The sequence below is a fragment of the Panthera onca genome, chromosome D4, assembly GCF_046562875.1.
Source record: "Panthera onca isolate mPanOnc1 chromosome D4, mPanOnc1 haplotype 2, whole genome shotgun sequence".
Taxonomy (NCBI): Eukaryota; Metazoa; Chordata; class Mammalia; order Carnivora; family Felidae; genus Panthera; species Panthera onca.
The window spans coordinates 32456138-32481283 of record NC_138351.1 but is presented as its reverse complement, the minus strand read 5'-3'; the positions used below and the strand labels follow the sequence as shown (position 1 = coordinate 32481283).

Here is a 25146-nt window from a genome sequence, read left to right as displayed (position 1 = left end):
TTCTTTTCTAATATATCTTTTAGTAGTTAAGTAACTCAACACTTAGGATAAATATCATGATCAATATATAAGAAAAGCTATAAAACTGCCTTGCTATTTGAGCCTGTAATCCTGTTTGGAATTTAACTTTTACTTTCCCCATTTCATGCCCTATCTCCAAAAGCAATTTACACAATAGTGTGTTGAGCAGACTACCTCTAATAGTGGAAATTTGGAAAAAGCCTATATGTCCAACAGTAGGAAGATGTCTAACCAAACAGTATTAACACAGTAGTGTATCATAAAGCTAGTAAATAAAATATTTGTAGGTCATTGTTACTACATGGAAATAATTTGTGAAATGTTAAGTTTTTTAAATATATAAAATGATATGTGACTAATGATTATAATATATAAAAAGACATGTTAAGAATTGGAAAGGAATTCAAGTAGTGAATAAAATTAATCTTTATTATGTTAAGATAATTTAAATTCATCATACAATAATAATATTTCTCTTGCCTGACCAAAGGGTGTACATTAACAAGACCAAACGTTAGAGAAATTAGAAGCTTTGATCAGAGATGGTGACACCCCTTTTTTGATCACAGAGTTCTGTATAAGCCACTGGTTATCAATCAGAGATGATTCCTCTCCCCACCTGGGAGACTTTTGGCAATGTCTAAAGACATTTTTGGTTGTTGAAGAGGTGGTACTGGCACTTAATGGATAGAGGCCTGTGATGCTGCTAAAAATATCCTACATTATAATGATCCTATAATGCGCGTGATAATCTCCCACAATAAAAAATTATCTGGCCTCAAATGTCATTTGTGTGGAAATTGCAAAACCCCAGCATAAGCCTGTATTTGCTAAGGGCCCTATTCCCTTGCTTTGTCTGCTGCTGCCAACTTATTATGGAGAGAAAATAAGTTGATGTTTTGAAAGTTAGGTAGAAATCAATGGAATCATATACTCGTTCCCATAATTGAGAGTACTTTTAGTAGACCATATACTTCTAATTCAGACTCACATTTGGTGAAACTTGTGAATGTTAGTATTAACATTTACCCTTTATAGTTCATCAGATAGTTAAAAAAGATTCTTGACCTTAGCTTCATATCCAGATGTTTTCAATTTATTATGATTTATGACCTGTTTCAAGTATATTCACCATTTACCTTTACCTTCCTTTATATAGGAAATGAAGAAATTACAAATAACATGATTGTATATGTATTTTCTTTATTCATTTTTAGAAAGATGCTGTAATATATTCTTAAAAAGTGAAGATACAGTAAGGAGTAGAAACAGATAAATAGAAAAATATAGTCAAATTATGTTTAAAAGTTATGTGACTTTATACGGGACCCCCAAAACATAATTGCATGTAGTATAGCCTTAATATGCAGCCAAGGGTTATTATATTTTAATCTCACTTTCTAACACCTGTAACAGAAATTCTATTATAATGGAAGATTATGGGATTTTTCCCTCCTCTCTGTATTCTATATCCATGTGCTCACAGTGAAGCATCAAATCATAATTATTTTATAACCAGCTGTTGAGAGTGCATAATCTATTTTACTAGAGTGTAAAGAATATTAGATACCTTCAGAGTCCTGAATATGCCCTAATTAACTTTATTTAATGGCTTTTCCTGTAGATATGGTTGCAATAATCTCTAAATTGTCCTTAAAATTAATTATACTTAAATTTTTACAATTACATCATTATATATATCATTTTCTTATTCTAGATTTTCTGGTAAACTATTGGTTAACAAAACTGAAAACTATCTCAGCTGTGGTGGGGGAATCACGTCTTTAGTCATATGTAAAGCTTTTAAAAAATTAAAACGACCTTTTGGGGGCGCTTAGATGGCTCAGGTGGTTAAGCATCCAACTCTTGATTTTGGCTCAGGTCATGATCTCACAATTCTTGAGATCAAGCCTCCTCTCAGGCTCTGCACTGACAGTGTGGAGCCTGCTTGGGATTTTCTCTCTCCCTCTCCGCCTCACCCACATGTGTGTGTGCTCTCTCTCAAAATAAATAAACATTTTTGAAAAAAATAAAACAACCTTCTGGAAGGCCTGTGCAACAGATAAAATAAGTTTCTGTATGTATCTTAGTTATAGGTTCAAGTCTTATTCATAAGGCTTGTATTTCCTTACTGTCATCTGTGTGCTATGCATACTACCAGGAACTTGGGTAGGGGTCCAGAGATTAAAACATAGTCCTTATCCTTAAAGAATCCACTTACAGAGTTTAAGATTTTATTCCCAACCCTGAAGATAAATTTTTAATTTTAAACAGGGTTAGTTGAGCTAGCTTCTGTCCTTTTATGAAAGACTTAATCTTTTCTTTTCAAGCAGTGTTAATTCAGAAGTCACCAAACACTCCAGACACCTGCTTACTTCCCTTGTTTGAGAGTATAGTGGCGAGATAGAAAACATATGTGTTTTATGAACAATCAGATGGTAATTGACATGCTCAAAATAATAGAAAAGAAAGTTAGATGACAGGAAATATGAACCAGAGCAATATTTGGTAAGACAAAGCTTTAATCAACTAATTACTGAATTATCTAAGAATGCATTATCCATATTTATATCTATCGTAAATCTTGTTCTTTGGGTATTTTTTTTTTTTTTTGACCTTTAATAACTACTCAACCTAGAACTGGATTTTAACCCCTGTTAATAGAGCTCACTGTTTCTACTTAATTACAGTTTGGCATAGTTTTAATCCCATTAGGGAAACTTTCATAAAAACAATTACTTGAAAACCCCTTTTCTTCAAAAGAAAGTTGCAATTAAAAGGGAAAAGGGTTATTTTGTATTTTTATATCAGGCAGATAATTGAAGTGAGCTTCAAAGGAAGAGTTGAACTAAGTTACAGATTCTTCTATAGCTAGAGCTTCATAGTGTGGCTTAAACCCTTCTCAATTAACATATCACACACAGATATAACTAACGTTTATATGTCAAATAAGTTTCAAAGCACCAACTAAATTTGTATTAGCTATTTAATAGTTACTACGTTCCACTGGCAAAAGTTGTGGAAAATTGAATTGAAATCTTTGGGGCGATTAAGGCACCCCTCCATAAGCTTCACATCATTCCAACTTTTTATATTACAGAAGATATTGAACTCTTTGGAAAGACCCCAAAATTTAAAGATAGAATAGTTGAATGCATTTTGTGAATTGGTAAAAAATATAAAAAAAACAAAAAAAACAAAAAAAAAAAACTGAGAGAATTGAACAGTAATAGAACTTCCCTACCATTTTACCAGACTTTAGGAAAAGAAAAAAAATGATACATTACATATTAAAGAAAGATCAACTCAGAATCTGCAGAGAGTAGAAAGGAGCCTGCATAGAGGGTGTAGAGTGCACAAAAGAAACAAACCAAAAAACAGACTCTTAACTATAGGAGACTAAACAGATGGTTACCAGAGAGAGAGGTAGGTAGAGGGGATGGGTGAAAGAGGTGAAGGGGATTAAGAGTACACTTCTTTTGGGGCACCTGGGTGGCTCAGGTGGTTGAGCATCCGACTTCGGCTCAGGTCATGATCTCACGGCTCGTGGGTTTGAGCCCTGCATCGGGCTCTGTGCTGACAGCTTGGACCCTCGAGACTGCTCAGATTCTGTGTCTCCCTCTCTCTCTACCTGTTCTTCAAAAATAAATAAACATTTTTTAAAAAGTACACTTGATGAGCATGTGAGTAATATGTGGGACTGTTGAACCACTATTTTGTACACCTGAAACTAATATAAAGTATGTTAATTACACTGGAATTAAAATTATTTTTAATATAGAAAAAGGCTTACCTGTAAATACTTTTTAAACGATATGTGATGCTAACAAGTAGTAGTAGGTGCTTTTAATTAGGACAAGAGCAATTTAAGGCAGGTTTATTGACAGTAGCATGAAACACTGACAGGCAATTAGAAAAACCTGTAAGAGTATGTCTTGGTAGTCCAAAAATATAGTCAATAATCATTTGATGTAGAAATACAGATCATAGAGAAATGTGAACAGTCCCTGAGAGTAATTGTATTAAAATGTAACACAATAATTTGTTTATGATGATTCAAGTCATCAAGAGTTAAATTATATTCATTGTGTGTTCAGAAAATCTAGAAGACATATTTCCCTCAATTAAAAAATCTTTTGCATCTGAGCAGAAAACCTCAGTTAAATAAGAAATTTACTTATGTAGTTTGAATACTTTTTGTAGGCCCACTCTGTGCTAGGCATTGTGATAGAACCTGAGAAAGTAAAAATAAGTAGGTTACTGTCCTTGCTCTTCAGATAGTCCCAATCTTCATGTCACTTATGTGGAATTTTTTTATGCTCTGATGATACCAAATGTAGCATTGCTTAGTGATTCAGACTGTGCAGTGAATTGCTTGAGAACCCACCTTTCTGATATATCAGGTATAGATTGATCAAATTTTATCAATTTATTTGCTACCACCAATTTACTTTTGAAAAAGGTCAAATTCAGATACTCAACCTGTGGTTAATTTCCAATCCAGAATTCGTTCTTCTTTGTAAATGAAAGTGGTTATATACCATCTGTACATATATATTGTTAGATTTTCTTCCCCAGTAGTAGTAATTACCTGACTAGGAATATGATCTGTTACCCAGTTTTCCTCTCTACAAAACTAAATGCCATTGAAATTTGCAGTAAATTTTCAGCATTGATGCAGTTGTTTGTTTTCATGCTTTCTAGTTAAATGCTATTATGGATATATAATGGGCATGTTGTATATGTTGTTCAGTGTGAAATGCCTTTAAAATAAAGTACAAATGCTTTTCTGTTAAATTAGTCTGTAAAAAAAATTTTTTTAATGTTTATTTATTTTGAGAGACAGAGACAGAGTGGGGAAGGGGCAGAGAGAGAGGGAGACACAGAATCTGAAGCAGGCTGCAGGCTCTGAGCTGTCAGCACAGAGCCCGATGCGGTGCTCAAACCCACGAACTGTGAGATCATGCCCTGAGACAAAGTCGGACACTTACCCGACTGAGCCACCCAGGTGCCCCTTTTTCTGTTAAATTAGTCTTAGGTGAAAATGGATGAGAGAAAATACTAGCATTAGATAGTTCATATTAGAACCTCTGGCAGTGTTAATACCTTTTAACTTTTCTGATGTTAATATGCATATATTTCACTATACTGTCAAACTAGCACTTTTCCAAGGGACTGTATACCAAAAAGGTGAATGTAATACTTTACCCCTAAAACTGTGAGTATGCAGGAATACATGAGTATGATGATAGTTTATTTAGGTAAGCAATAAGAAAAAGTAAATACTACCTTTTCATTTAATATTATTTAGACTAAGGAGAATGCCAAATAATTGGTTTATTAATATACTTAATTATAGTTAATTTGATTTGTGCTGTGTTTTTATACATAGGAGTTGAAATTATTTACAAGTTACCTTCAGATACTGCTAGTGATTTTAAATGAGACACCTTTGTGTACAGTTAGCTTTTCTCAAAGTTATTTGCATTTTATTTGAAAAGCTCGATATATTATTTAATCCCTTTTCCAATCCTTTGTCACAATTTATGTGACAAGAGCCAAGCCTGTAACAAAAAAATATTTTGTCATATGGTCCAGTTTCTGTGATCTAACATTTATAAATAAAGGAGTATAGAAAAATAGAAAAATAGTATTGATGTTTTTGTTATATACATCTTTTTTTTTTTTTACTGTTCTTAACACATTAGTACCTTCTCAATTTATAAAAGCATTCTTTGTATATTTATATATGATTTTATTTTTTTCTTCATATAGCTGTCAACAGCTATTTTGTTTACATATAATGTTATAAGAAAATCTATATAAGTAATAGGATGATTTGTGTAAACAAGTTACTTTCACCTAAGTTTAACATTCAAAGCATCTACAATTATTAAAATGTGTAAAATACATCCATGATGATGAGACATGTAAGGAACCTAGAATTTACTTGTTTTCCTTTTGTTCTTCTTTTAGGTGTCCAATGTCTCCAGCATCAGTAGATTGCCAACTCCCTGTCCTTGCAACACCCCAGCCAGCATTATGCTGGTTCTGTCATACCCATCCCTGATTACTGCAGCAGAATGGAATCGTTCTTTAGTTGTAAGGTAAGTTTCCCTCCCCACTCATTTCACACACATAGACTCAGCTTTTCATTTTATAATATTGTGTAGTTTTGTAAGTTTTTTTTCAAGTTTCTTTTCCTGTATGGTTCCTTAGGTTATTAATGTATCTTATTCAGAAACTTATAAAACTGCATAATATAATAAAAGTTTTATCTTGTAACCATAGACCAGGTTCTTTTTGTAGTAATCCCTATGAGGTTATAATACCTCCATTGTTTGACATTTGGGGCATCTCATGGAAAGGGAGCTGGCAATCTGCAGCTGCTGTGGACATTGGATGAGAAGTATTGAAAGGTAAGCTTCAGATTTAGACCATATTAAATGCCTTTGGCTCTATGGTGTATGCTTGAAATTCATACTTTATGTTAAACTTTATATTAGATTCATAAAAGAAAAATATTACTCTCCTCTTTTAACGTGACCTTCAGTAAATGTTTGCATTATTAAGTTCACATAATACATTGGGATTATCTTACAAGATAGTTTTTATCCCTGAAAATAGAATTCTAATATTGAATGAAATATTAAATGAAAATAATATTAAATGAAAAACAGTTTATTCTTCCCCCTTTTCACATACCTGTTTATAAAAAGTGTTAGGACTACATTTATGTACATAAAGCTTATAAAATATTTTTTTATTAGAGAAATAGTTATAACACTGTTTCACAAATGACCTCTTACTAGTCCTTCTATACCTACTGTCTTTATTTTCAATTCTGTGTTGATATCTACAGATAAAGATTGTAAGAACCTTTCTGATTTTTATTACATCCATGTTCTCTCTTAAGTGTTTGAAGATGAGGAATTTGCTGTTTTCTGTGTTTTTTAGTCCAGTTTTAAACTTTAGAACAGTATAATTTTAAGTAATATTGTAAATAAACTAAATTTTATAGATTTTAATTTTTGCATTACAGAGACACCTACGTGTAAAGATACGTACTTAGGTAATACAGTCTCGTATTTAGGAATTGTCTGTAGGCCAAGTGGGACAGCATTGTGTGGAAGAAGGGATTTTAACATTCAGAAGAGCTAGAATTCTAGCTGAAAGTCTGCCTCTGTCTACAGGCACTTCCCTGTGTTTCACTGAGTCTATGTTCTCGTCCTTCCCTTTAGCTTTAATAATTTCATCCTAGAAGAAACGCAGTAGTTATTCTCAGTTTTGCCTTTTTGTATATGTAAATAAAGCTGATCAGTCAGAAAAGCTATTGCTAGCTTTTAGTTAACGACCTGATTTAAATTCGGGAAATATTTGATTTTATATAAATTTTTACATTAGACCCAAGTTAAGGCAGATGGTTGCCATCTCTAACTTCTTTTAAAAATTCGTAACTTTTTTCTCTTTATATTAGTTTCATTGTATACTGTGACACTCCAAGACCACCACTAGGTAGGAGGGGACACGTTATATTAATTCCATTTGGTTTTTATTGACCAAAGAAGATGGTAAATGAAACAGGCAGTGTGAGTTTCTTTTTTACTGTCAAGTTGTTAAATCACCTTACCTAAAATACCAGTCCCAGTGCAGTGATTCTGAACTTTTTTAAATGTGTATCCCCTTTTGGTAAACATAAAAACTGTGGACACACATACCCCATGGCAGGATATAGTGATATCCTTTATTGAGGTCATTGTATTCTTTACATGTATCTTCTAGTTTTTATCACTCTTTCTATAATTTCTTTTATGAGAATAATAGACTTTTTGTTTTCCAAATATATAATAATTAAATATGCATTTTTAAATAATGAAATACCATACCATCACTACCCCAAGTTGAGAATATACAATATTAAAAAAGGGGAAGAAGGCCAAAAAACATATATAAAGTTAGAAAGCTATAGGCATTTTCAAACAGGTCAGCAGATAAGACAGAATTATATGAAAGTTAGAATTCTATTCTCTGATTAATATTTATGATCCCTTCTCTGTATATATAGTTGGATAGTTCAGTAATATATTTTCTGGACATTAGATTAATTAAAATTTAGTAATCAAAATCAAAAGATAAAATTCTCCTGATCTTTTTTAATGTCTTTTCTACAAAAATTAATGCTATAATTTAATAGAGACACAAACACAGCTGACAAATGTCTTAAAATAATGACATTCAGCTACACAGATTCCTATTCCTTTGCCTCATCTACCTAGTCTCAAGGTCCCACAATACTGCTCGTCCTTCTACATTCCCCACACCATCACCACTACACTAATCCAGATAGAAGCCATACTACCCAGGTTCATTCTGCATCTGCCATTCTTTCCCCATATAACCCTCAGTTACAAAAACTTCAGAATGCCTGGTGCTCTCGGGGTGCCTGGGTGGCTCAGTCAGTTAAATGTCTGATTTTAGCTCAGGTAATGATCTCGTGATTCCTAAGTTTGAGCCCCACGCCAGGCTCTGTGCTGACAGCTCAGAGCCTGGAGCCTGCTTCGGATTCTGTGTCTCCCTCTCTGCCTCTCTCTCTCTCTCTCTCTGTCTCTCAAAACTAAATAAAAATTATAAAGAAAAATTGAAAGAAAAAAAGAGAATGCCTGGTGCTCTCTAGTCTTTTAACACTTCTCCAATTAAATATACCACAAAGATGATAGTCTCCCTGAACCTTCATTACTCATGCCTTTCGTCTTTCTGCCTCTATTCTTACCATTTCATTTTTGAGCCAAGTAGTAGTTAAAAAGTTGAGAAATAATGCTGTTGTATGCCCTGTTAAAGAAAAAAAAAAAAAAAGAATCTCTACCTTTTTTTTTTTTTTTTTTAACTGAGAGTACTACCTCATTCCACAAAGGATTTAGGGTGACTGTCTGTCATCTGCCTTTTCATCTTCCTCGTTTACCTCTCCCTAGATAAAAGTATTGTTTATTGTTTAATAGTTTTCATGGGTTAGAATAAGCACTTTATACTATTTTCTAACCCCTTTTTTTTTTTTGAGAAAATAAACTTTTGAGATATAACTTACTGTTGAGTCCTTTGAGAAAGCATTTGACAAGAAGAAAAGTCTGTCTAGTTTATTATATGAAATATAATTGATATAATATATCATATAAATGATTGATACAATTGATATAATGATTGATATAATATATAAACAATATATGAAATAATTACTTTCCTTGAAATTTTTTCACAATACTCTGATTTGTCATGCCATTAAAAAGATAAGGGTTAATCATTGAGCCTAGGTTCCATACTCATTATGTGCACACATGTAATCCCAAATCTTCCTACTCTTCTAATAAACAATTCCCTTCCAAGATATAAAAACCTCAGAAGCAAAAATGTACTTGTTTATTTCTACATGAATAAATATTCTGTTGGAGTAGGAACTACACTATTCATCATTTATGTTTGTGACTAAAATTTCACATACATAGATAAATTTCACATTTCAGTAAGTGGCTGAAATGTTGACGGTTATATATATATATATGTATATATATATATATAAAATTGGGAAATTTATGCACAGATTCAGAATACATTTTGCTTTAGGAAGTGGTTATTTTTCTGCCGTAGTGTTCTACATATGTGGTAAATTAACTCAATAGTTGCTATGAGATGAAGTCTAATTTTTGCATATTAATTGTGATCCACAGTATATATAGTTGTGTATTTTTTGTTACAAAAGAAAAAAATGAGTGGTCTATATGGTATATGAATTATATCTCAACAAAAAAAAAGAAATACCACATGGTTATAGAGCAGCAAATGATGAAGATGGTAGTGATGATGATGATGATGATGAAGATGGTGATGGTGATAGGTATACACTAACATTGTGGAAAAGGGGGGAGTTGGCTACCTAACGATATAACTTCTGTAACCTTATTGTTCCTATGGTATTTGAATAATTTTATGGGTACTGGTGAAGTGTATCTTTACTAATGGTTTTTATAACCTATGTCATTGAATTTATGCAATACAGCTCTTAAGAGTAGACATGTAGAGTAGAGTGATGTAGTAGAGTAGAGTGATGTAGTTCTAAGAACTTGTACTTCAACATAAGGTAGATCTGGATTCAAGTCATAGGACCTTAAACAAGTCATTTAATCTCTCAGCCTTAGTTTCATTTGTTAAGTGAGACTAAAAAGGCACATACATTAGAAAGGTTTTCATAACACTAAAGTACATGTGTACTCTCATGCTCATTCAACCCCTCCATTCTTTCCCCTCCTTCTCTTCCTCACTTTCCTCCTCCTTTTCCCTCCCTCCTTTTCCCCTTCTAGATAGAGATACAGATAGATAGAAATAGAGATAGATATATGAGTTAAATACTTTGGATAATACTTAACAAATGGAGAGGGGGCGTCAGTAATTATTAACTCAGTGTAGCTGTAGCATTATAGTGTTGAAAATTATGACCACTTACCTGTTTGTCTGTGGTGGAAATATTTTTAAGTAAAAATAATTGTAAAACTTCCTAAGGAAGTTTGTTAAGACTGTGCTTGAATATAACAATCCTGACTTTTTTCTCTTTTTTCCCACTCTTTGGGATAATTACAAAAACTTTACAGAAGTGAACCATATCATTTACATATTTAGTGAATTTTTATGAATGTTTGTATTTCTACATGTATTTAGAAATGACTTATTAAAATATTTACAGTTGACCCAATTAAAAACGTAAAAAAAAATTTTGTCTCCTTGTTTGATTAAATAGGTTTTAGATTTCTCTAGTAGAATTGAGAATCTTTAAAATATTATAAATTTATTACAGAATATTTTTCCTCTTTCTGCAACCTTCTAAAAAAGATATACTCATTTGATAAGTATTGGTGTTTTATTTTGTGTTTTACTCAGAAAATAAGGCTTGACATTCACTTTTAGATTAAATCTAAAGGATTTACTTTAATATTGTGTTTTTAGGGCAAATGGTATCATCGGAGGCAAGCTGTAAAAGAATTGCATGGTACATTGATACGTCTTTTAAATGAGTTGCTGCCATGGGAACCAAAGTTGATGAAAGCTTTTCAAAGAAACAGGTACGTTGAGCTTTATAACGTTTTACTTATTTTAGGGCTCTTAACTTGTGATTATGGGAAGATGTTCTGGAATCATTTGGTATTTTTCCATTGATTTATAATTCAACAGTTATTTTTGAGTGCCTGCTGTGTGCAAGGCACTTCTAAGCCCTGAAAAAGTAGTGCTGTTTAAACAGAACCCTACTATCTTGTAAAAATGAAACTGTACCTATTAAATAAGTCCCCATTTTCCTTCCCACCCACCCCTCACAACCGCCATTCTACTTTGTCTATATTATTTGACTGCTCTTAAGTACCTCATGCAATACACAGCATTTATATTTTTGTGTTTTTGTGACTATCTTCTTTCACTTAGCGTAATATTGTCGAGGTTCATTCATGTTGTAGCATATGTCAGAATTTCCTTCCTTTTTAAGGCTCAGTATTTCATTGTGTGTGTATACCATTTTGCTTATTTATCTGTCAGTGGATGCTTGGGTGGTTTTCATGTTTTAGCTATTATGAATAATGTTGCCAAGAACATGGGTGTACAAATATCTCTTCAAGATACTGCTTTCACTTCTTTTGGGTATATACTTAGAAGTGGAATTGCTGGATCATGTGATAATTCTATTTTTATTTTATTTTATTTGTTTTATTTATTTGTTTATTTAAATTCAAGTAGTTAACGTGAAGTGTAGTATTGGTTTCAGGAGTACAACCCAGTGATTCATCAATTACATACATAACACCCAGTGCTCATCCCAACAAGTGCCCTCCTTAATGCCCATCCCCCACCCATGGCTCCTCCATGAACCCTCAGTTTGTTCTTTGTATTTAAGAGTCTCTTATGGTCTGCCTCCCTCTCTGTTTTTACTTTATTTCATTTTTCCTTCCCTTCCCCTATGTTGATCTTGTTTGTTTCTTAAATTCCACATAAGAATGAAATCATATGATATTTATCTTTCTCCGACTGACTTATTTCAGCATATTCAGTGTATTTAGCATAATACACTCTAGTTCCATCCATGTTGTTGCAAATGGCAAGATTTCATTCTTTTTGATCACTGAGTAATATTCCACCACACACACACACATACACACACATACACACAGACACACACACACACATCTTCTTTATCCATTTATTAGTTGATGGACATTTGTATTTGGGCTCTGTCCATAATTTGGCTGTCATTGATAGCACTGCTATAAACGTTGGGGTGCGTGTGCCCCTTTGAATCAACATTTTCATACCCTTTGGATAAATACCTAGTAGTGCAATGCTGGGTTGTAGGGTAGTTTTATTTTTAATTTCTTAAGGAACCACCATACTCTTTTCCAAGTGACTGTACAGTTTTCCATTCCCACCAACAATGCACAAGGATCCCAATTTCTCCACATCCTCACCAACATTTGTTATTTTCTGGGTTTTTTTTGTTTGTTTGTTTGTTTGTTTTTGTTTTTGTTTTTTACTAGTAACCATTCTAATGAGCACTAGGTGGTATATTTTTGTACTTTTGATTTGTATTTACCTAATGATTAATAATATTGAAATAAAATGGGTATCTTTTCATGTGCTTATTGGTTACTTACATATCTTTGGAGAAATGGCTATTTAAGTTTTTTGCCCATTTTTGAATCTGCTTGTTGATTTATGTTGATTTTTAGGAATTCCTTGTATATTCTGGCTATTAATCCCTTATTGGGTATATGACTTACAAATGTTTCCCTCCATTCTGTGTGTTATCTTTCTGTTTTGTTGATAGTGCCTTTGATGAGCAATTTTTGAAATTTTTCATAAGGTCCAGTTTGTCTTTTTTTGTTGTTGCCTCTGCCTTTGGTGTAATTCCCAAGAAATTATTAGTAAGTTTAGTAGTAAGTTTTGAAACCAGGAAGTGTGAGCACTCCAACTTTGTTTTTATTTTTCAAGATTGTTTTGGCTCAAGTCCCTTGAGATGCCATATGAGTTTTAGAATAGGTTTTTCTATTTCTGTAACAAATACAATTGGGATTTTGATAGGGATTGCCTTGAATCTGTAGAGCCCATTGGGTAGTATTGACATCTTAAAAATATTAAGTCTTCTAATCCATAAACATGGATGTGTTTCCATTTATTTATGTCATCTTTAATCTCTCTCTCCAGTGTTTTGTACTTTTCATTGTACAGGTCTCTCCTATCCTTGATTAATTCCTAAATGTTTTATTCTTTTTTATGCTATTAAAAATGGAATTGTTTTAAGATGCTTTTCAGATTGATCATTGTTACTGTATAGAAATGCAACTGATTCTTGTGTGTTGACTTTGTATCCTGCTACTTTGCTAAACTCATTTAGTTAGTTCTATCAATTTTTTTTGTGGCTCTGTAGGGTTTTCTACATGTAAGATCATGTTGTTTGTGAAAAGATTATTCTTTTCAATTTGGATGCCTTTTCTTTTTCCTGCGTAATGCTTGGTCTAGAACTTTTTTTTTTTTTTTTTTTTTTTTTTAATGTTTGTTTATTATTTTTGAGAGAGACAGAGACAGAATGCGAGTGGGTTAAGGGCAGAGAGAGAGGGAGACACAGAATCGGAAGCAGGCTCCAGGCTCTGGGCTGTCAGCACAGAGCCCGATGCAGGGCTCAAACTCACAAGCCATGAGATCATGACCTGTGCTGAAGTCGGACACTCAACCAACTGAGCCACCCAGGCACCCCTTGGTCTAGAACTTCTAGTCCTGTGTTGAATAGAAGTAGCAAAAGTGAGTATCTTTGCCTTCTACCCAAACTTAGAAGGAAAAGATTTCAGTCTTTCATCATTGAGTGTGATGTTCACTATGGGTTTTCCTTATGGCTTTTCTTATATTGAGATAGCTTCCTTCTATTTGTTGAGTGTTTCTATCATGAAAGAATGATGAATTTTGTCAAATGCTTTTTCTGCAATGATTGAGATGATCATGTGGTTTCTTTGCTTTCTTGTGTCAATGTGGTATGTTACATTAATCAGTTTTCATATGTTGAACTATCCTTGCATTCTAGCAGTAAATCCCATTTGTTCAGGTCCTTTCAGTATATTGCAGAATTCCATTTGCTTATATTTTGCTGAGGATTTCTGCATCAGTGTTTATAAGAGATACTGGTCTGGGGGAGCATGGGAACAATGGCAGAGTAGAAGGATCCTGAGCTCACACCATCCCATGTTTACAGCTAGATATCATCCACCCAAGTCAATAAATCAGAGAGCAATCTGAAGACTGGCAGACCAAACTCCACAACTAAATATAGAGAAGAAGCTGCATCTGAAAGTTTAGGGAAGTCCAAAATGTAGAGGGAGGCTGCCAAAATGTGGAGGGAGGCTGCCTGCAGGAGGGAAAGGACTGTGTACACAGAGAGGGTAAAGAAACAGGTACTTCTGCCAGGGAGCTCACAATGGGGAAGACTAATTCCCATAATGTTTGGCTTTAAAAACCAGAGGGGCTGAATTCCATGAGTTTGTAAAACCAGTGGGAATTGGAGCCTGGAGCTTTAAAAGTCTGCTGACTAAGCACTGGGTGAGCCAGGAGGGTAAGTGATAGCTGCTGGGTTCCTGCCTTTAAAGAGATAACAGCCTGTGCAGAGAGGCAACATAAAAACAGCAGTTTACACAACGCCAGGGGCAAACAGGAAACAGATCTGTTCATACTGATTTTAGACTTGGTGAACTTTTTTCAAAATGAGGAAGCTGGCAGGCACCATTTTCCTCCCTGACCCTCAGGATAAACATAGAACCAGCCATAGGAGACAAAGCTGCACAGATACCTGTAGCCTCGACCCAGCACTCAGGGCAAGTTTTGTTAAAGTTGCATAGGTACCCTGCCCAGACTCCAGGTGCATATCTGCTGCTGCAGGCCATGCCCAGCCATCATCTTGCGCCCAGACCAGCTTCACATCCCCCACAGCCATAGCGCTTTGAGAGATCCTGCAGAGGACTAGTGGCCCAATATAATTTCGCTAACACCGATTGCCCACTTGCAGGTTCCCTGGTGAGCTCTCCCCTCTTAGAGCTGGTCGGCCTGAGTCCCACTAATACCACAGAGTAAGCATAGCCCACAACAGGCAGAGGGTCAGCGCAGACTACTGCTCTGAAAGGAAAAGTGATTTGGACATTACAGTAAGCAATACACATAGGACATTCTCCTGAAGTGCCAGGTTCTGGTGAATAGGGGACACTGCACTGCAGGACACTCCCGAACCTCCTCTTCATAAAGTCACTTCTTTCAAGAGCAGAAGACATAGCTGCTTTTCTTAACACAGAGAAACAGACCCAGAGAGGCAGACAAAATGAGGAGACAGAGATACTTATCCCAGATGAAAGAACAGGAAAAGGCCACAGCCAGAGATCTAAGCCAAACAGATATAAGTAATATGCCTGATAGAGAATTTAAAGCAGTGATCATAAGGATACTCAGTGGACCTGAGAAGAGAGTGGAAGACATGAGTGAGACCCTTAATACAGAGATAAGGAATAATAAAGCAGAAATAAAGGGCTCAATTAGAAGCAAGAAAAATCTCAACCTAACCTTACATCTAAGGGAGTGAGAAAAAGAACAACAAACAAACAATTAAAATTGATAAAAATCTAGTCAGGCTTATCAGGGAAAAAACAGAAAGAACTCAAATAAAATCACAAATGAGAGAGGAGAAATAACAGCCAACACCACAGAAGTACAAATAATTATAAGAAAATATTATGGAAAAACTGCATGCCAACAAATTGGACAACCAAGAAGAAATGGATAAATTCCTAGAAACCTTTAAACTACCAAAACTGAAACAGGAGGATATAGAAGATTTGAACAGGCTGATAACCAGGAAAGAAATTGAATGAATAATCAAAAAATTTCCAACAAAAAAACTCCAGGACTAGATGACTTCATAGGTGAATTCTACCAAATATTTAAAGAAGAATTAATACCTGTTTTACTCAAACTATTCCAGGGCATAGAAAAGGAAGGAAAACTTCCAAATTCATTCTATGAGGCCAGGATTACCCTGATAACAAAACCAGGTAGACACACCACTAAAAAAGATAACTACAGGCCAATATCCCTGATTGACATATATGTAAAAATCCTCAACAGATACTGACAAACCAAATTCAACAATATATTAAGAAGATCATTCACCAGAAACAAATGTGATTTATTCCTAGGTTGTAGTGGTAGTTTAATAGTTGCAAACCAGTCAACGTAATACACCACATCAATAAGAGAAAAGATAAGAACCATAGGATCATTTCAGTAGATTCAGAAAAAGCATTTGACAAAATACAACATCATTCATGGTAAAAAACCTTCAACAAATTTTTCTCCCTAAGGTCAGAAACAAGACAAGGATGTCCATTCTCACCACTTATTCAACATAGTACTGAAAGTCCTAGCCACAGCGGTCTCAGACAACAAAAATAAATAAAAGGCATCTAAACTGGCAAGGAAGAAGTAAAACATTCATTATTTGCAGATGACATGATACTATATATAGAAAGCCCAAAAACTCCACTAAAAAAATGACTAGAACTGCTAAACAAATTTAGTAAAGCCACAGGATACAAAATCAATATACAGAAATCTGTTGCATTTCTATACACCAATAATGAAGCAGCAGAAAGAGAAATTAAGGAATCAATCCCATTTACAATTGCACCAAAAATAATAAGATACCCAGGAATAAACCTAACCAAAGAGGTAAAAGACCTGTACTCTGAAATCTATAAAACAGTGATGAAAGAAATTGAAGACACCAAGAAATGGAAAGACATTCCATGCCCAAGGATTGGAAGAACAAGTACTGTTAAAATGTCTGTACTTCAAAAAGCAATTTACACCTTTAATGCAATCCCAATCAAAATACCAATAACATGTTTTACAGACCTAGAACAGGCAACCCTAAAATCGCATGGAATCACAAAATATTCTGAATAGCCAAAACAGTCTTGAAAAAGGAAAACAAAACTGGAGGCATCACAATTCTGGACTTCAAGTTATATTAACAAAGCTGTAGTAATCAAAACAGTATTTATTGTACTGACACAAAAATAGACACATAGATCAAGGGAATGGTATTGAAATGGAAATGAACCCACAGTTTTTTGGTCAAGTAATCTTTGATAAAGCAAGAAAGAATATCCAATGGGAAAAGGATAGTCTCTTCAACAAATGGTATTGGGAAAACTGGGCAGCAACATGCAAAAGAAGGAAACCGTATTCCTTTCTTACACCATACACAAAACTAAATTCAAAGTGGATTAAGGACCTAAAGAGAAAAAATAAATTATTGGAACAACATCAAAAGACCCAAAAAGAAAAAATAAATGTTTGGGACATTAAAAAACCTAAAAAGAAAAAATAAATTATTGGGACAACATCAAAATAAAAAGCTTCTGCACAAGGAAGGAAACAGTCAACAAAACTAAAAGGCAACCTACTAAATAAGAGAAGATATTTGCAAATGACACATCTGATAAAGGGGTAGTATCCAAAATATATAAAGAACTTATACAACTCAAGAACTTATACAACTCAACACCCAAAAAACAAATAACCCAGTTAACAGTAGGCAGAAGACATCAACAGACATTACTCCAAAGAAGACATCCAGATAGCAAAGAGACATATGAAAAGATGTTCATCATCCCTTACCTTCAGGGAAATGCAAATCAAAACTACAATGAGATATTGCCCCACACCTGTCACAATGGCTAAAATCAACAGCATAAGATACAACAGGTGTTGACGAGGTTGCAGAGAAAGGGAAATCCTCTTACAGTGTCAGTGGGAGCAGGTACTGTTGAAAACAGTATGGAAGCTCCTCAGAAAGTTAAAAATGATGATCCAGCAATGTCACTACTGGGTATTTACCCAAAGGATACAAGAACACTAATTCAAAGTGATACAGGCATCCCTATGTTATAGCAACATTATTTACAGTAGCAAAGATACAGAAGCATCCCAGGTGTTCACTAATTGATGAATGGATAAAGAAGAAGTGGCATACACACACACACACACACACACATACACACACACACAATGGAATATTATTCAGCCATAAAGAAGAAGGAAATCTTGTCATTTGCAGTAACATGGATGGAGCTAGAGAGTATAATGCTAATCAAACTGTCAGAAAAAGACAAATACCATATGATTTCACTCATGTGGAATTTAAGAAACAAAATAAGCAAAGGAGAAATCTATCTATATCTATATATCTACATCTATATATAGAGAGAGACGGACCAGGAAACAGACTCAACTATAGAGAAAAATTGATGGTTACTACATGGGAGGAGGGTAGAGGATGGGTTAAAAATGTGATGGCGATTATGGAGTGCACTTGTAGTGATGGGCACCAGGATGATGTATTGAATTGTTGAAGCACTATATTGTACATCTTAACTAATATAACACTAATTGTTAACTAACTGGAATTAAAATGGGACAAAAAAGAAAAAAAAAGAGATACTTGTCTAGTTTTTTTTGTAGTGTCCTTGTCAGGCTTTGGCATTAGCGTCATGCTGGCCTCAAAGAATGAATTAGGAAGTTTTTCTTACTTTTCAGTTTTTTGGGGGAAAAGTTTGCAAAAGAAAGGTATTAGTTCTTAAATGTTTGGTAGATTTCACCAGTGAGTGCATTAGATCCAAACTTTTCTGTGTTGAGAGACTTTTGAATTAATGATTCATTCTCCTTTAATAGTTACAGGCATATTCAGATTTTCTGTTTCCTTGTAACTTAATCCTGGTAGGTTTTTGATTTTAGAAATTTGTCTATTTCATCTAAATTATCCAATTTGGTGGCATACAATTTTTCATAACATTCTAATTATTATTTTTATGGGATTGGTTGTAATGGCCCCACTTTTATCTCTGATTTTCCTAATTTGAGTCTTCTCTCTTTTTTTTTTTCTAAGTTGATCTAGATAAAGATTTGTTAATTTTGTTGATCTTTTAAAAGAAGGAAATTTTGGTTTCATTGATTTTTCTCTATTGTTGTTCTATTCTCTATATTGTTTACCTCTGATATCTTAGTTCCTTCCTTCCATTAGCTTTAGGTTTAGTTTGTTTTTCTTTTTTGAATTTCTAAAGTTATAAAGTTAGGTCGTTGATTTGAAATGTTTCTTGTTTTTTAGTGTAAACATTTCTTTATAGCTCTAAATTTCCCCCTTAGCACTGTTTTTCCCCCCACTGTGTCCCATCGTTTTACTATGTTGTGTTTTCATTTCCATTATGTATAAGTATTTTCCAGGTTTTTTAAAATAATTTCTTCCTTAATCCATTAGTTGTTTAATAGTGTGTTATTAAATTTCCACAAATTTGTGGATTTTCCAGTTTTCCTTCTATTATTGATTTCTGACTTCATCTGTGGTGTACATTCTCGGAAGAAACAGACAAGCTCAAAATGTCAGTTAGTGATATGTACTATGAAGAAAATTAAATTACGGTAAGGAGAATAGGAAATGCCTGGTTTGGATGAGATGATGATTGCTCTTTTGTAGGGTGTCAGGGAAAGCTTCCCTGATGAGTTGATATTCAGAGACCTGAAATAAATGAGGAAGAGAGCCACATGGATATCTGAAGGAAAAGAAGATGCAGAAGCCCTAAGGTTGGCCTCATATTTGGCATGTAGAAGAAATGCAAAGGTTCACAGGTGTATCCAGAGCTGAGTGAGTGAGGATTAAAAGGCTAAGAGTCAAGATATCAGAGAAGTATAGGGAACAGTATCCAGATCATGTAAGTCTTAATGGACTTTTGTTTTTACTCTGAAATAAGACACCATTGAATGGTTTTAAGCAGAGGAAGGACCTGATCTGACTTACATTTTAAAGCACTCACACTACCTGTCATGCTGAGATTAGTGTAGTGGGATGACAGGGAATTCAATTACAAAAAGCAATAATCCAGGCAAAAACAAAAACGATGATGGCTTGGAACAGGATAGTGGTTACTGGTCTGTAACCCTCTTAAGGAGTTTCCCTGGTGTAATCTGAAACTGGCGTCTGTATTCAGAGGGCAGGGAGAGACCAAAAGAAGAAACAGGCCACTCCAGGTGCGTAGGTGGCAGGTTGAGTAAGTAAAAGGAAATTACATTTGATAAGGCTTGTCTTGAGCAGCAGCAAGACAAATGGATCTCTGCACCTGCCCACCAGATCTTAAAAGTTCATATAAGGAGGCCTTACTTAGATGCAATCACATATATATCGTGTAGGTATTTTCAACATCACATCACTATCTCAAGGCTGTGTTCTTGGAGCAGTCTCTGGGGGGCAGGAAAGGCAAGTAGAACCTGCATTCCAAGGGTGGGGGAAGGAATGAGAAGCCTTTGAGTGCCTGGGTCCAACTCATGGGTCAGTTGGTGGTCACCTGTTTTTCATGATTCTCCTTAACAGCTATTCAGATGGCAAGGGGTGGTTGGATTCTGGATGTATCTTGAAAGTAGGATAGGTAGAATTTTCTTAAACATTGGATATAAAGTGTCAAAAAAAAAAAGAAGAAGAAAAAGAGGAAGAGTAAAAAGATGATGTTCTATTTTTGGTCTAAACAACTGGAATAATGGAATTGCCATTAATTTAGATAAGGGAAACTAAAGGAGTAGCAGGTTTGCAGGGCAGGGATTCGGGAGTTTGGATTTCAACATGTGAAGTTTGATATGATTTTTAGACATCTAATTGGGCTTAATTGAGTAGACAGTTTAGTGTATGAGTCCCTGTTCAAGGGAATAAACCAGACTGGAGGCATAAATTTAGGGTTGTCAGGATATAGATTATATTTAAGCTATGAGACTGGTAGAAATCACCTAGAATGTGAGCATAGATAGAGAAAAAGAGAGACCGGGCCCTGGGGCATTCCAACATTTAGAGATAGTGGAGAGGAATAGGACTCAGCAGAAGAGACTGAGAAGGAATGTTCAGTAAGGTAGGATAACCAAGAGAAAGCGGGGTGTCTTGGAAGCCAGGTAAAGAAAATAATTTCAAAAAGGAGGGCTGCTTGTGATAGATTGAAAAAGATGAGGCCTGAGAATTAATTTTGAATTTGGCAACATGGAAATCATTGATGACCTTGATGAGCTGTGTTGGTAGAGTAGTGGGTAAAAGTCATAGAAGTCTGTTCAAGAGAATTAGGGGAGAGGAAGTTTTATCATAAAGTGGAGCAGATAAATAGGGCAGTAGCTGGAAGGACAAGTTGCAGTCAAGAGAAGGTGCTTTGGTTTTTTGTTGTTGTTTGTTTTAATTAATGGGGAGATAACTTTCTGTATACTGGTGAAAATGATCTAATAGGCAAAAATGGACTCAGGGAAAGGAAGAGACATTTGGTAGAATGATATTATTGGATAGATGAGAGAGGATGCATAAATGGAGGCATTAGCTTAAATAGGAAGACAGAATATGAGTACAAATGAAGGTCATAAGTGGCAGATGAGATAAGAGCATATGAAAGTTCTTGTCTGCTTCTATTTTCTTCTTCTTTTTTTAATGTTTGTTTATTTTTGAGAGACAGAGAGAGAGACAGACAGACCGTAAGCAGGGGAGGGGCAGAGAGAGAAGGAAACAGAATCCGAAGCAGGCTCCAGGGTCTGAGCTGTCAGTACAGAGCCCGACACAAGGCTTGAACTCACGAAGTCAGATGCTTAATGGACTGAGCCACTCAGGTGCCCCAGCTTCTATTTTCCCTGTAAATAAAATAAAACAAAACAGCTGAGACAAAGAAGAGGGCTGAGAAGGGAGGAATTTCATACAACCCCCATGAAGATATTTCTAAAAGGAGATTAATTTTACAATTATTCTATGTGCCACACATACTGTGAGGTAAGTACTATTATTATCCCCATTATACAAAAAAGTAAACTGATGCTAGAAAGTTTAAGGTGCTAGGTGCCTGGGTGGCTCAGTTGGTTAAGCATCTGACTCTTAATTTTGGCTCAGAGCATGATCTCACAGTCATGAGATTGAGCCCTGCATCAGGTTGTGTCTGAGCGAGGAGCCTGTTTAGGATTCTTTCTCTCTCCCACTCTCTCTGCCCCTCCCCCACTTGCACGCACTCATTTGCTCTCTTTCTTTCTTTCTCTTTCTCTCTCTCAAAATAAATAAATAAGCTTAAAATAAAAAGAAAGTTTAAGGAGCTTCCCCAAAGTCTCACAGCTATTAAGTGACAGAGGTGAGACTTAAGCTTCAGTATACTTAAATAAGAATTTGTAGTAAAAATAAATTGGAGAATATATGTTCAGATCTTTTTCAATGTTTATTTATTTATTTATTTTGAGAGTGAGAGAGAGAGAGAGAGCAGAGAGAACAGAGAGAGAGAGAGAATCCCAAGCAGGCTCTGCTGTCAGCACAGAGCTCGATGCAGGTCTCAAATCCCACAAACCTTGAGATCATGACCTGAGCCAAAATCAAGACTCGATGCTTAATGGACTGAGCCACCCAGGCACCCCCATTTCTTTTTTAAACAAAATGAAATAAGGTAGAGGTTAGTGGTAGAATAGAGAAATTCAGTTGAAAGCAAGAGGAATAATAGAGGATCTCTAAATTATGTGTCTTTGGAAATGTTTTCGTCTCTCCATTGTTTTATGGAAACATAGCTATTATATTTTTATGTGAAAAGGATCTCTGAGAGATCACTTTTCAGCTTTCTCTGTTTATATATATATATATATATATATATATATATATATATATATATATATATATATGTGTGTTGTATATATGTTATATTATATATATATAAAAGAGGTCCCAGTAGTTCATTTTTGCTTTTAATTCCCTTGCCTTTGGGGATGTATCGAGTAAGAGATTGCTACGGCTGAGGTCAGAGAGGTCTTTTCCTGCTTTCTCCTCTAGGGTTTTGATGGTTTCCTGTCTCACATTCAGGTCCTTTATCCATTTTGAGTTTATTTTGGTGAATGGTGTGAGAAAGTGGTCTAGTTTCAACCTTCTGCATGTTGCTGTCCAGTTCTCCCAGCACCATTTGTTAAAGAGACTGTCTTTTTTCCATTGGATGTACTTTCCTGCTTTGTCAAAGATGAGTTGGCCATACGTTTGTGGGTCTAGTTCTGGGGTTTCTATTCTATTCCATTGGTCTATGTGTCTGTTTTTGTGCCAATACCATGCTGTCTTGATGATGACAGCTTTGTAGTAGAGGCTAAAGTCTGGGATTGTGATGCCTCCTGCTTTGGTCTTCTTCAAAATTATTTTGGCTATTCGGGGACTTTTGTGGTTCCATACAAATTTTAGGATTGCTTGTTCTAGCTTGAAGAAAAATACTGGTGCAATTTTATTGGGATTGCATTGCATGTATAGATAGCTTTGGGTAGTATTGACATTTTAATAATATTTATTCTTCCAATCCATGAGCACAGAATGTTTTTCCATTTCTTTATATCTTCTTCAATTTCCTTCATAACCTTTCTATAGTTTACAGCATACAGATCTTTTATATCTTTGGTTAGGTTTATTCCCAAGTATTTTATGCTTCTTGGTGCAATTGTGAATGGGATCAGTTTCTTTATTTGTCTTTCTGTTGCTTCATTATTAGTGTATAAGAATGCAACTGATTTCTGTACATTGATTTTGTATCCTGCAACTTTGCTGAATTCATGTATCAGTTCTAGCAGACTTTTGGTGGAGTCTGTCGGATTTTCCATGTATAATATCATGTCATCTGCAAAAAGTGAAAGCTTGACTTCATCTTTGCCAATTTTGATGCCTTTGATTTCCTCTTGTTGTCTGATTGCTGATGCTAGCACTTCCAACACTATGTTAAACAACAGCGGTGAGTGGACATCCCTGTCGTGTTCCTGATCTGAGGGAAAAAGCTCTCAGTTTTTCCCCATTGAGGATGATGTTCGCTGTGGGCTTTTCATAAATGGCTTTTATGATCTTTAAGTATATTCCTTTTACCCCGACTTTCTCGAGGGTTTTTATTAACAAAGGATGCTGAATTTTGTCAGATGCTTTTTCTGCATCGATTGACAGGATCATATGGTTCTTTTCTTTTTCTTTTCTTTTCTTTTCTTTTCTTTTCTTTTCTTTTATTAATGTGATGTATCACGTTGATTGATTTGCAAATGTTGAACCAGCCCTGCAGCCCAGGAATGAATCCCACTTGATCATGGTGAATAATTCTTTTTATAAGCTGTTGAATTCATTTTGCTAGTATCTTATTGAGAATTTTTTGCATCCATATTCATCAGGGATGTTGGCCTGTAGTTCTCTTTTTTTACTGGGTCTCTGTCTGGTTTAGGAATCAAAGTAATGCTGGCTTCATAGAATGAGTCTGGAAGTTTTCCTTCCCTTTCTATTTTTGGAACAGCTTGAGAAAGATAGGTATTATCTCTGCTTTAAATGTCTGGTAGAATTCCCCAGGGAAGCCATCTGGTCCTGGACTCTTATTTGTTGGGAGATTTTTTATAACTGATTGAATTTCTTCACTGGTTATGGGTCTTTTCAAGCTTTCTGTTTCTTCCTGTTTGAGTTTTGGAAAGGTGTGGGTGTTTAGGAATGTGTCCATTTCTTCCAGGTTGTCCAGTTTGTTGGCATATAAGTTTTCATAGTATTTCCTGATAATTGCTTGTATTTCTGAGGGATTGGTTGTAATAATTCCATTTTCATTCATGATTTTATCTATTTGGGTCATCTCCTTTTTCTTTTTGAGAAGCGTGGCTAGAGGTTTATCAGTTTTGTTTATTTTTTCAAAAAACCAACTCTTGGTTTCATTGATCTGCTCTACAGTTTTTTTACATTCTATGTTGTTCATTTCTGCTCTGATCTTTATTATTTCTCTTCTTCTGCTGGGTTTGGGGTATCTTTGCTGTTCTGCTTCTATTTCCTTTAGGTGTGCTGTTAGATTTTGTATTTGGGATTTTTCTTGTTTCTTTAGATGGGCCTGGATTGCAATGTATTTTCCTCTCAGGACTGCCTTTGCTGCATCCCAAAGCATTTGGATTGTTGTATTTTCATTTTTGTTTGTTTCCATATATTTTTTAATTTCTTCTCTAATTGCCTGGTTGACCCATTCATTCTTTAGTAGGGTGTTC

General features: G+C 34.9%; 1 protein-coding gene across 2 annotated transcripts in view; it reads left to right on the top strand.

The window, feature by feature from the left end:
* BRD10 (bromodomain containing 10) overlaps positions 1-25146 on the top strand; it is a 131045-nt gene that overhangs the window by 94410 nt on the left and 11489 nt on the right. For both annotated transcript variants that reach the window (XM_078436869.2, XM_078436868.2), the window contains one exon: positions 11011-11126. In XM_078436869.2, the coding sequence (XP_078292995.1) occupies positions 11011-11126 (116 nt within the window). The remainder of the gene's footprint in view (positions 1-11010; positions 11127-25146) is intronic.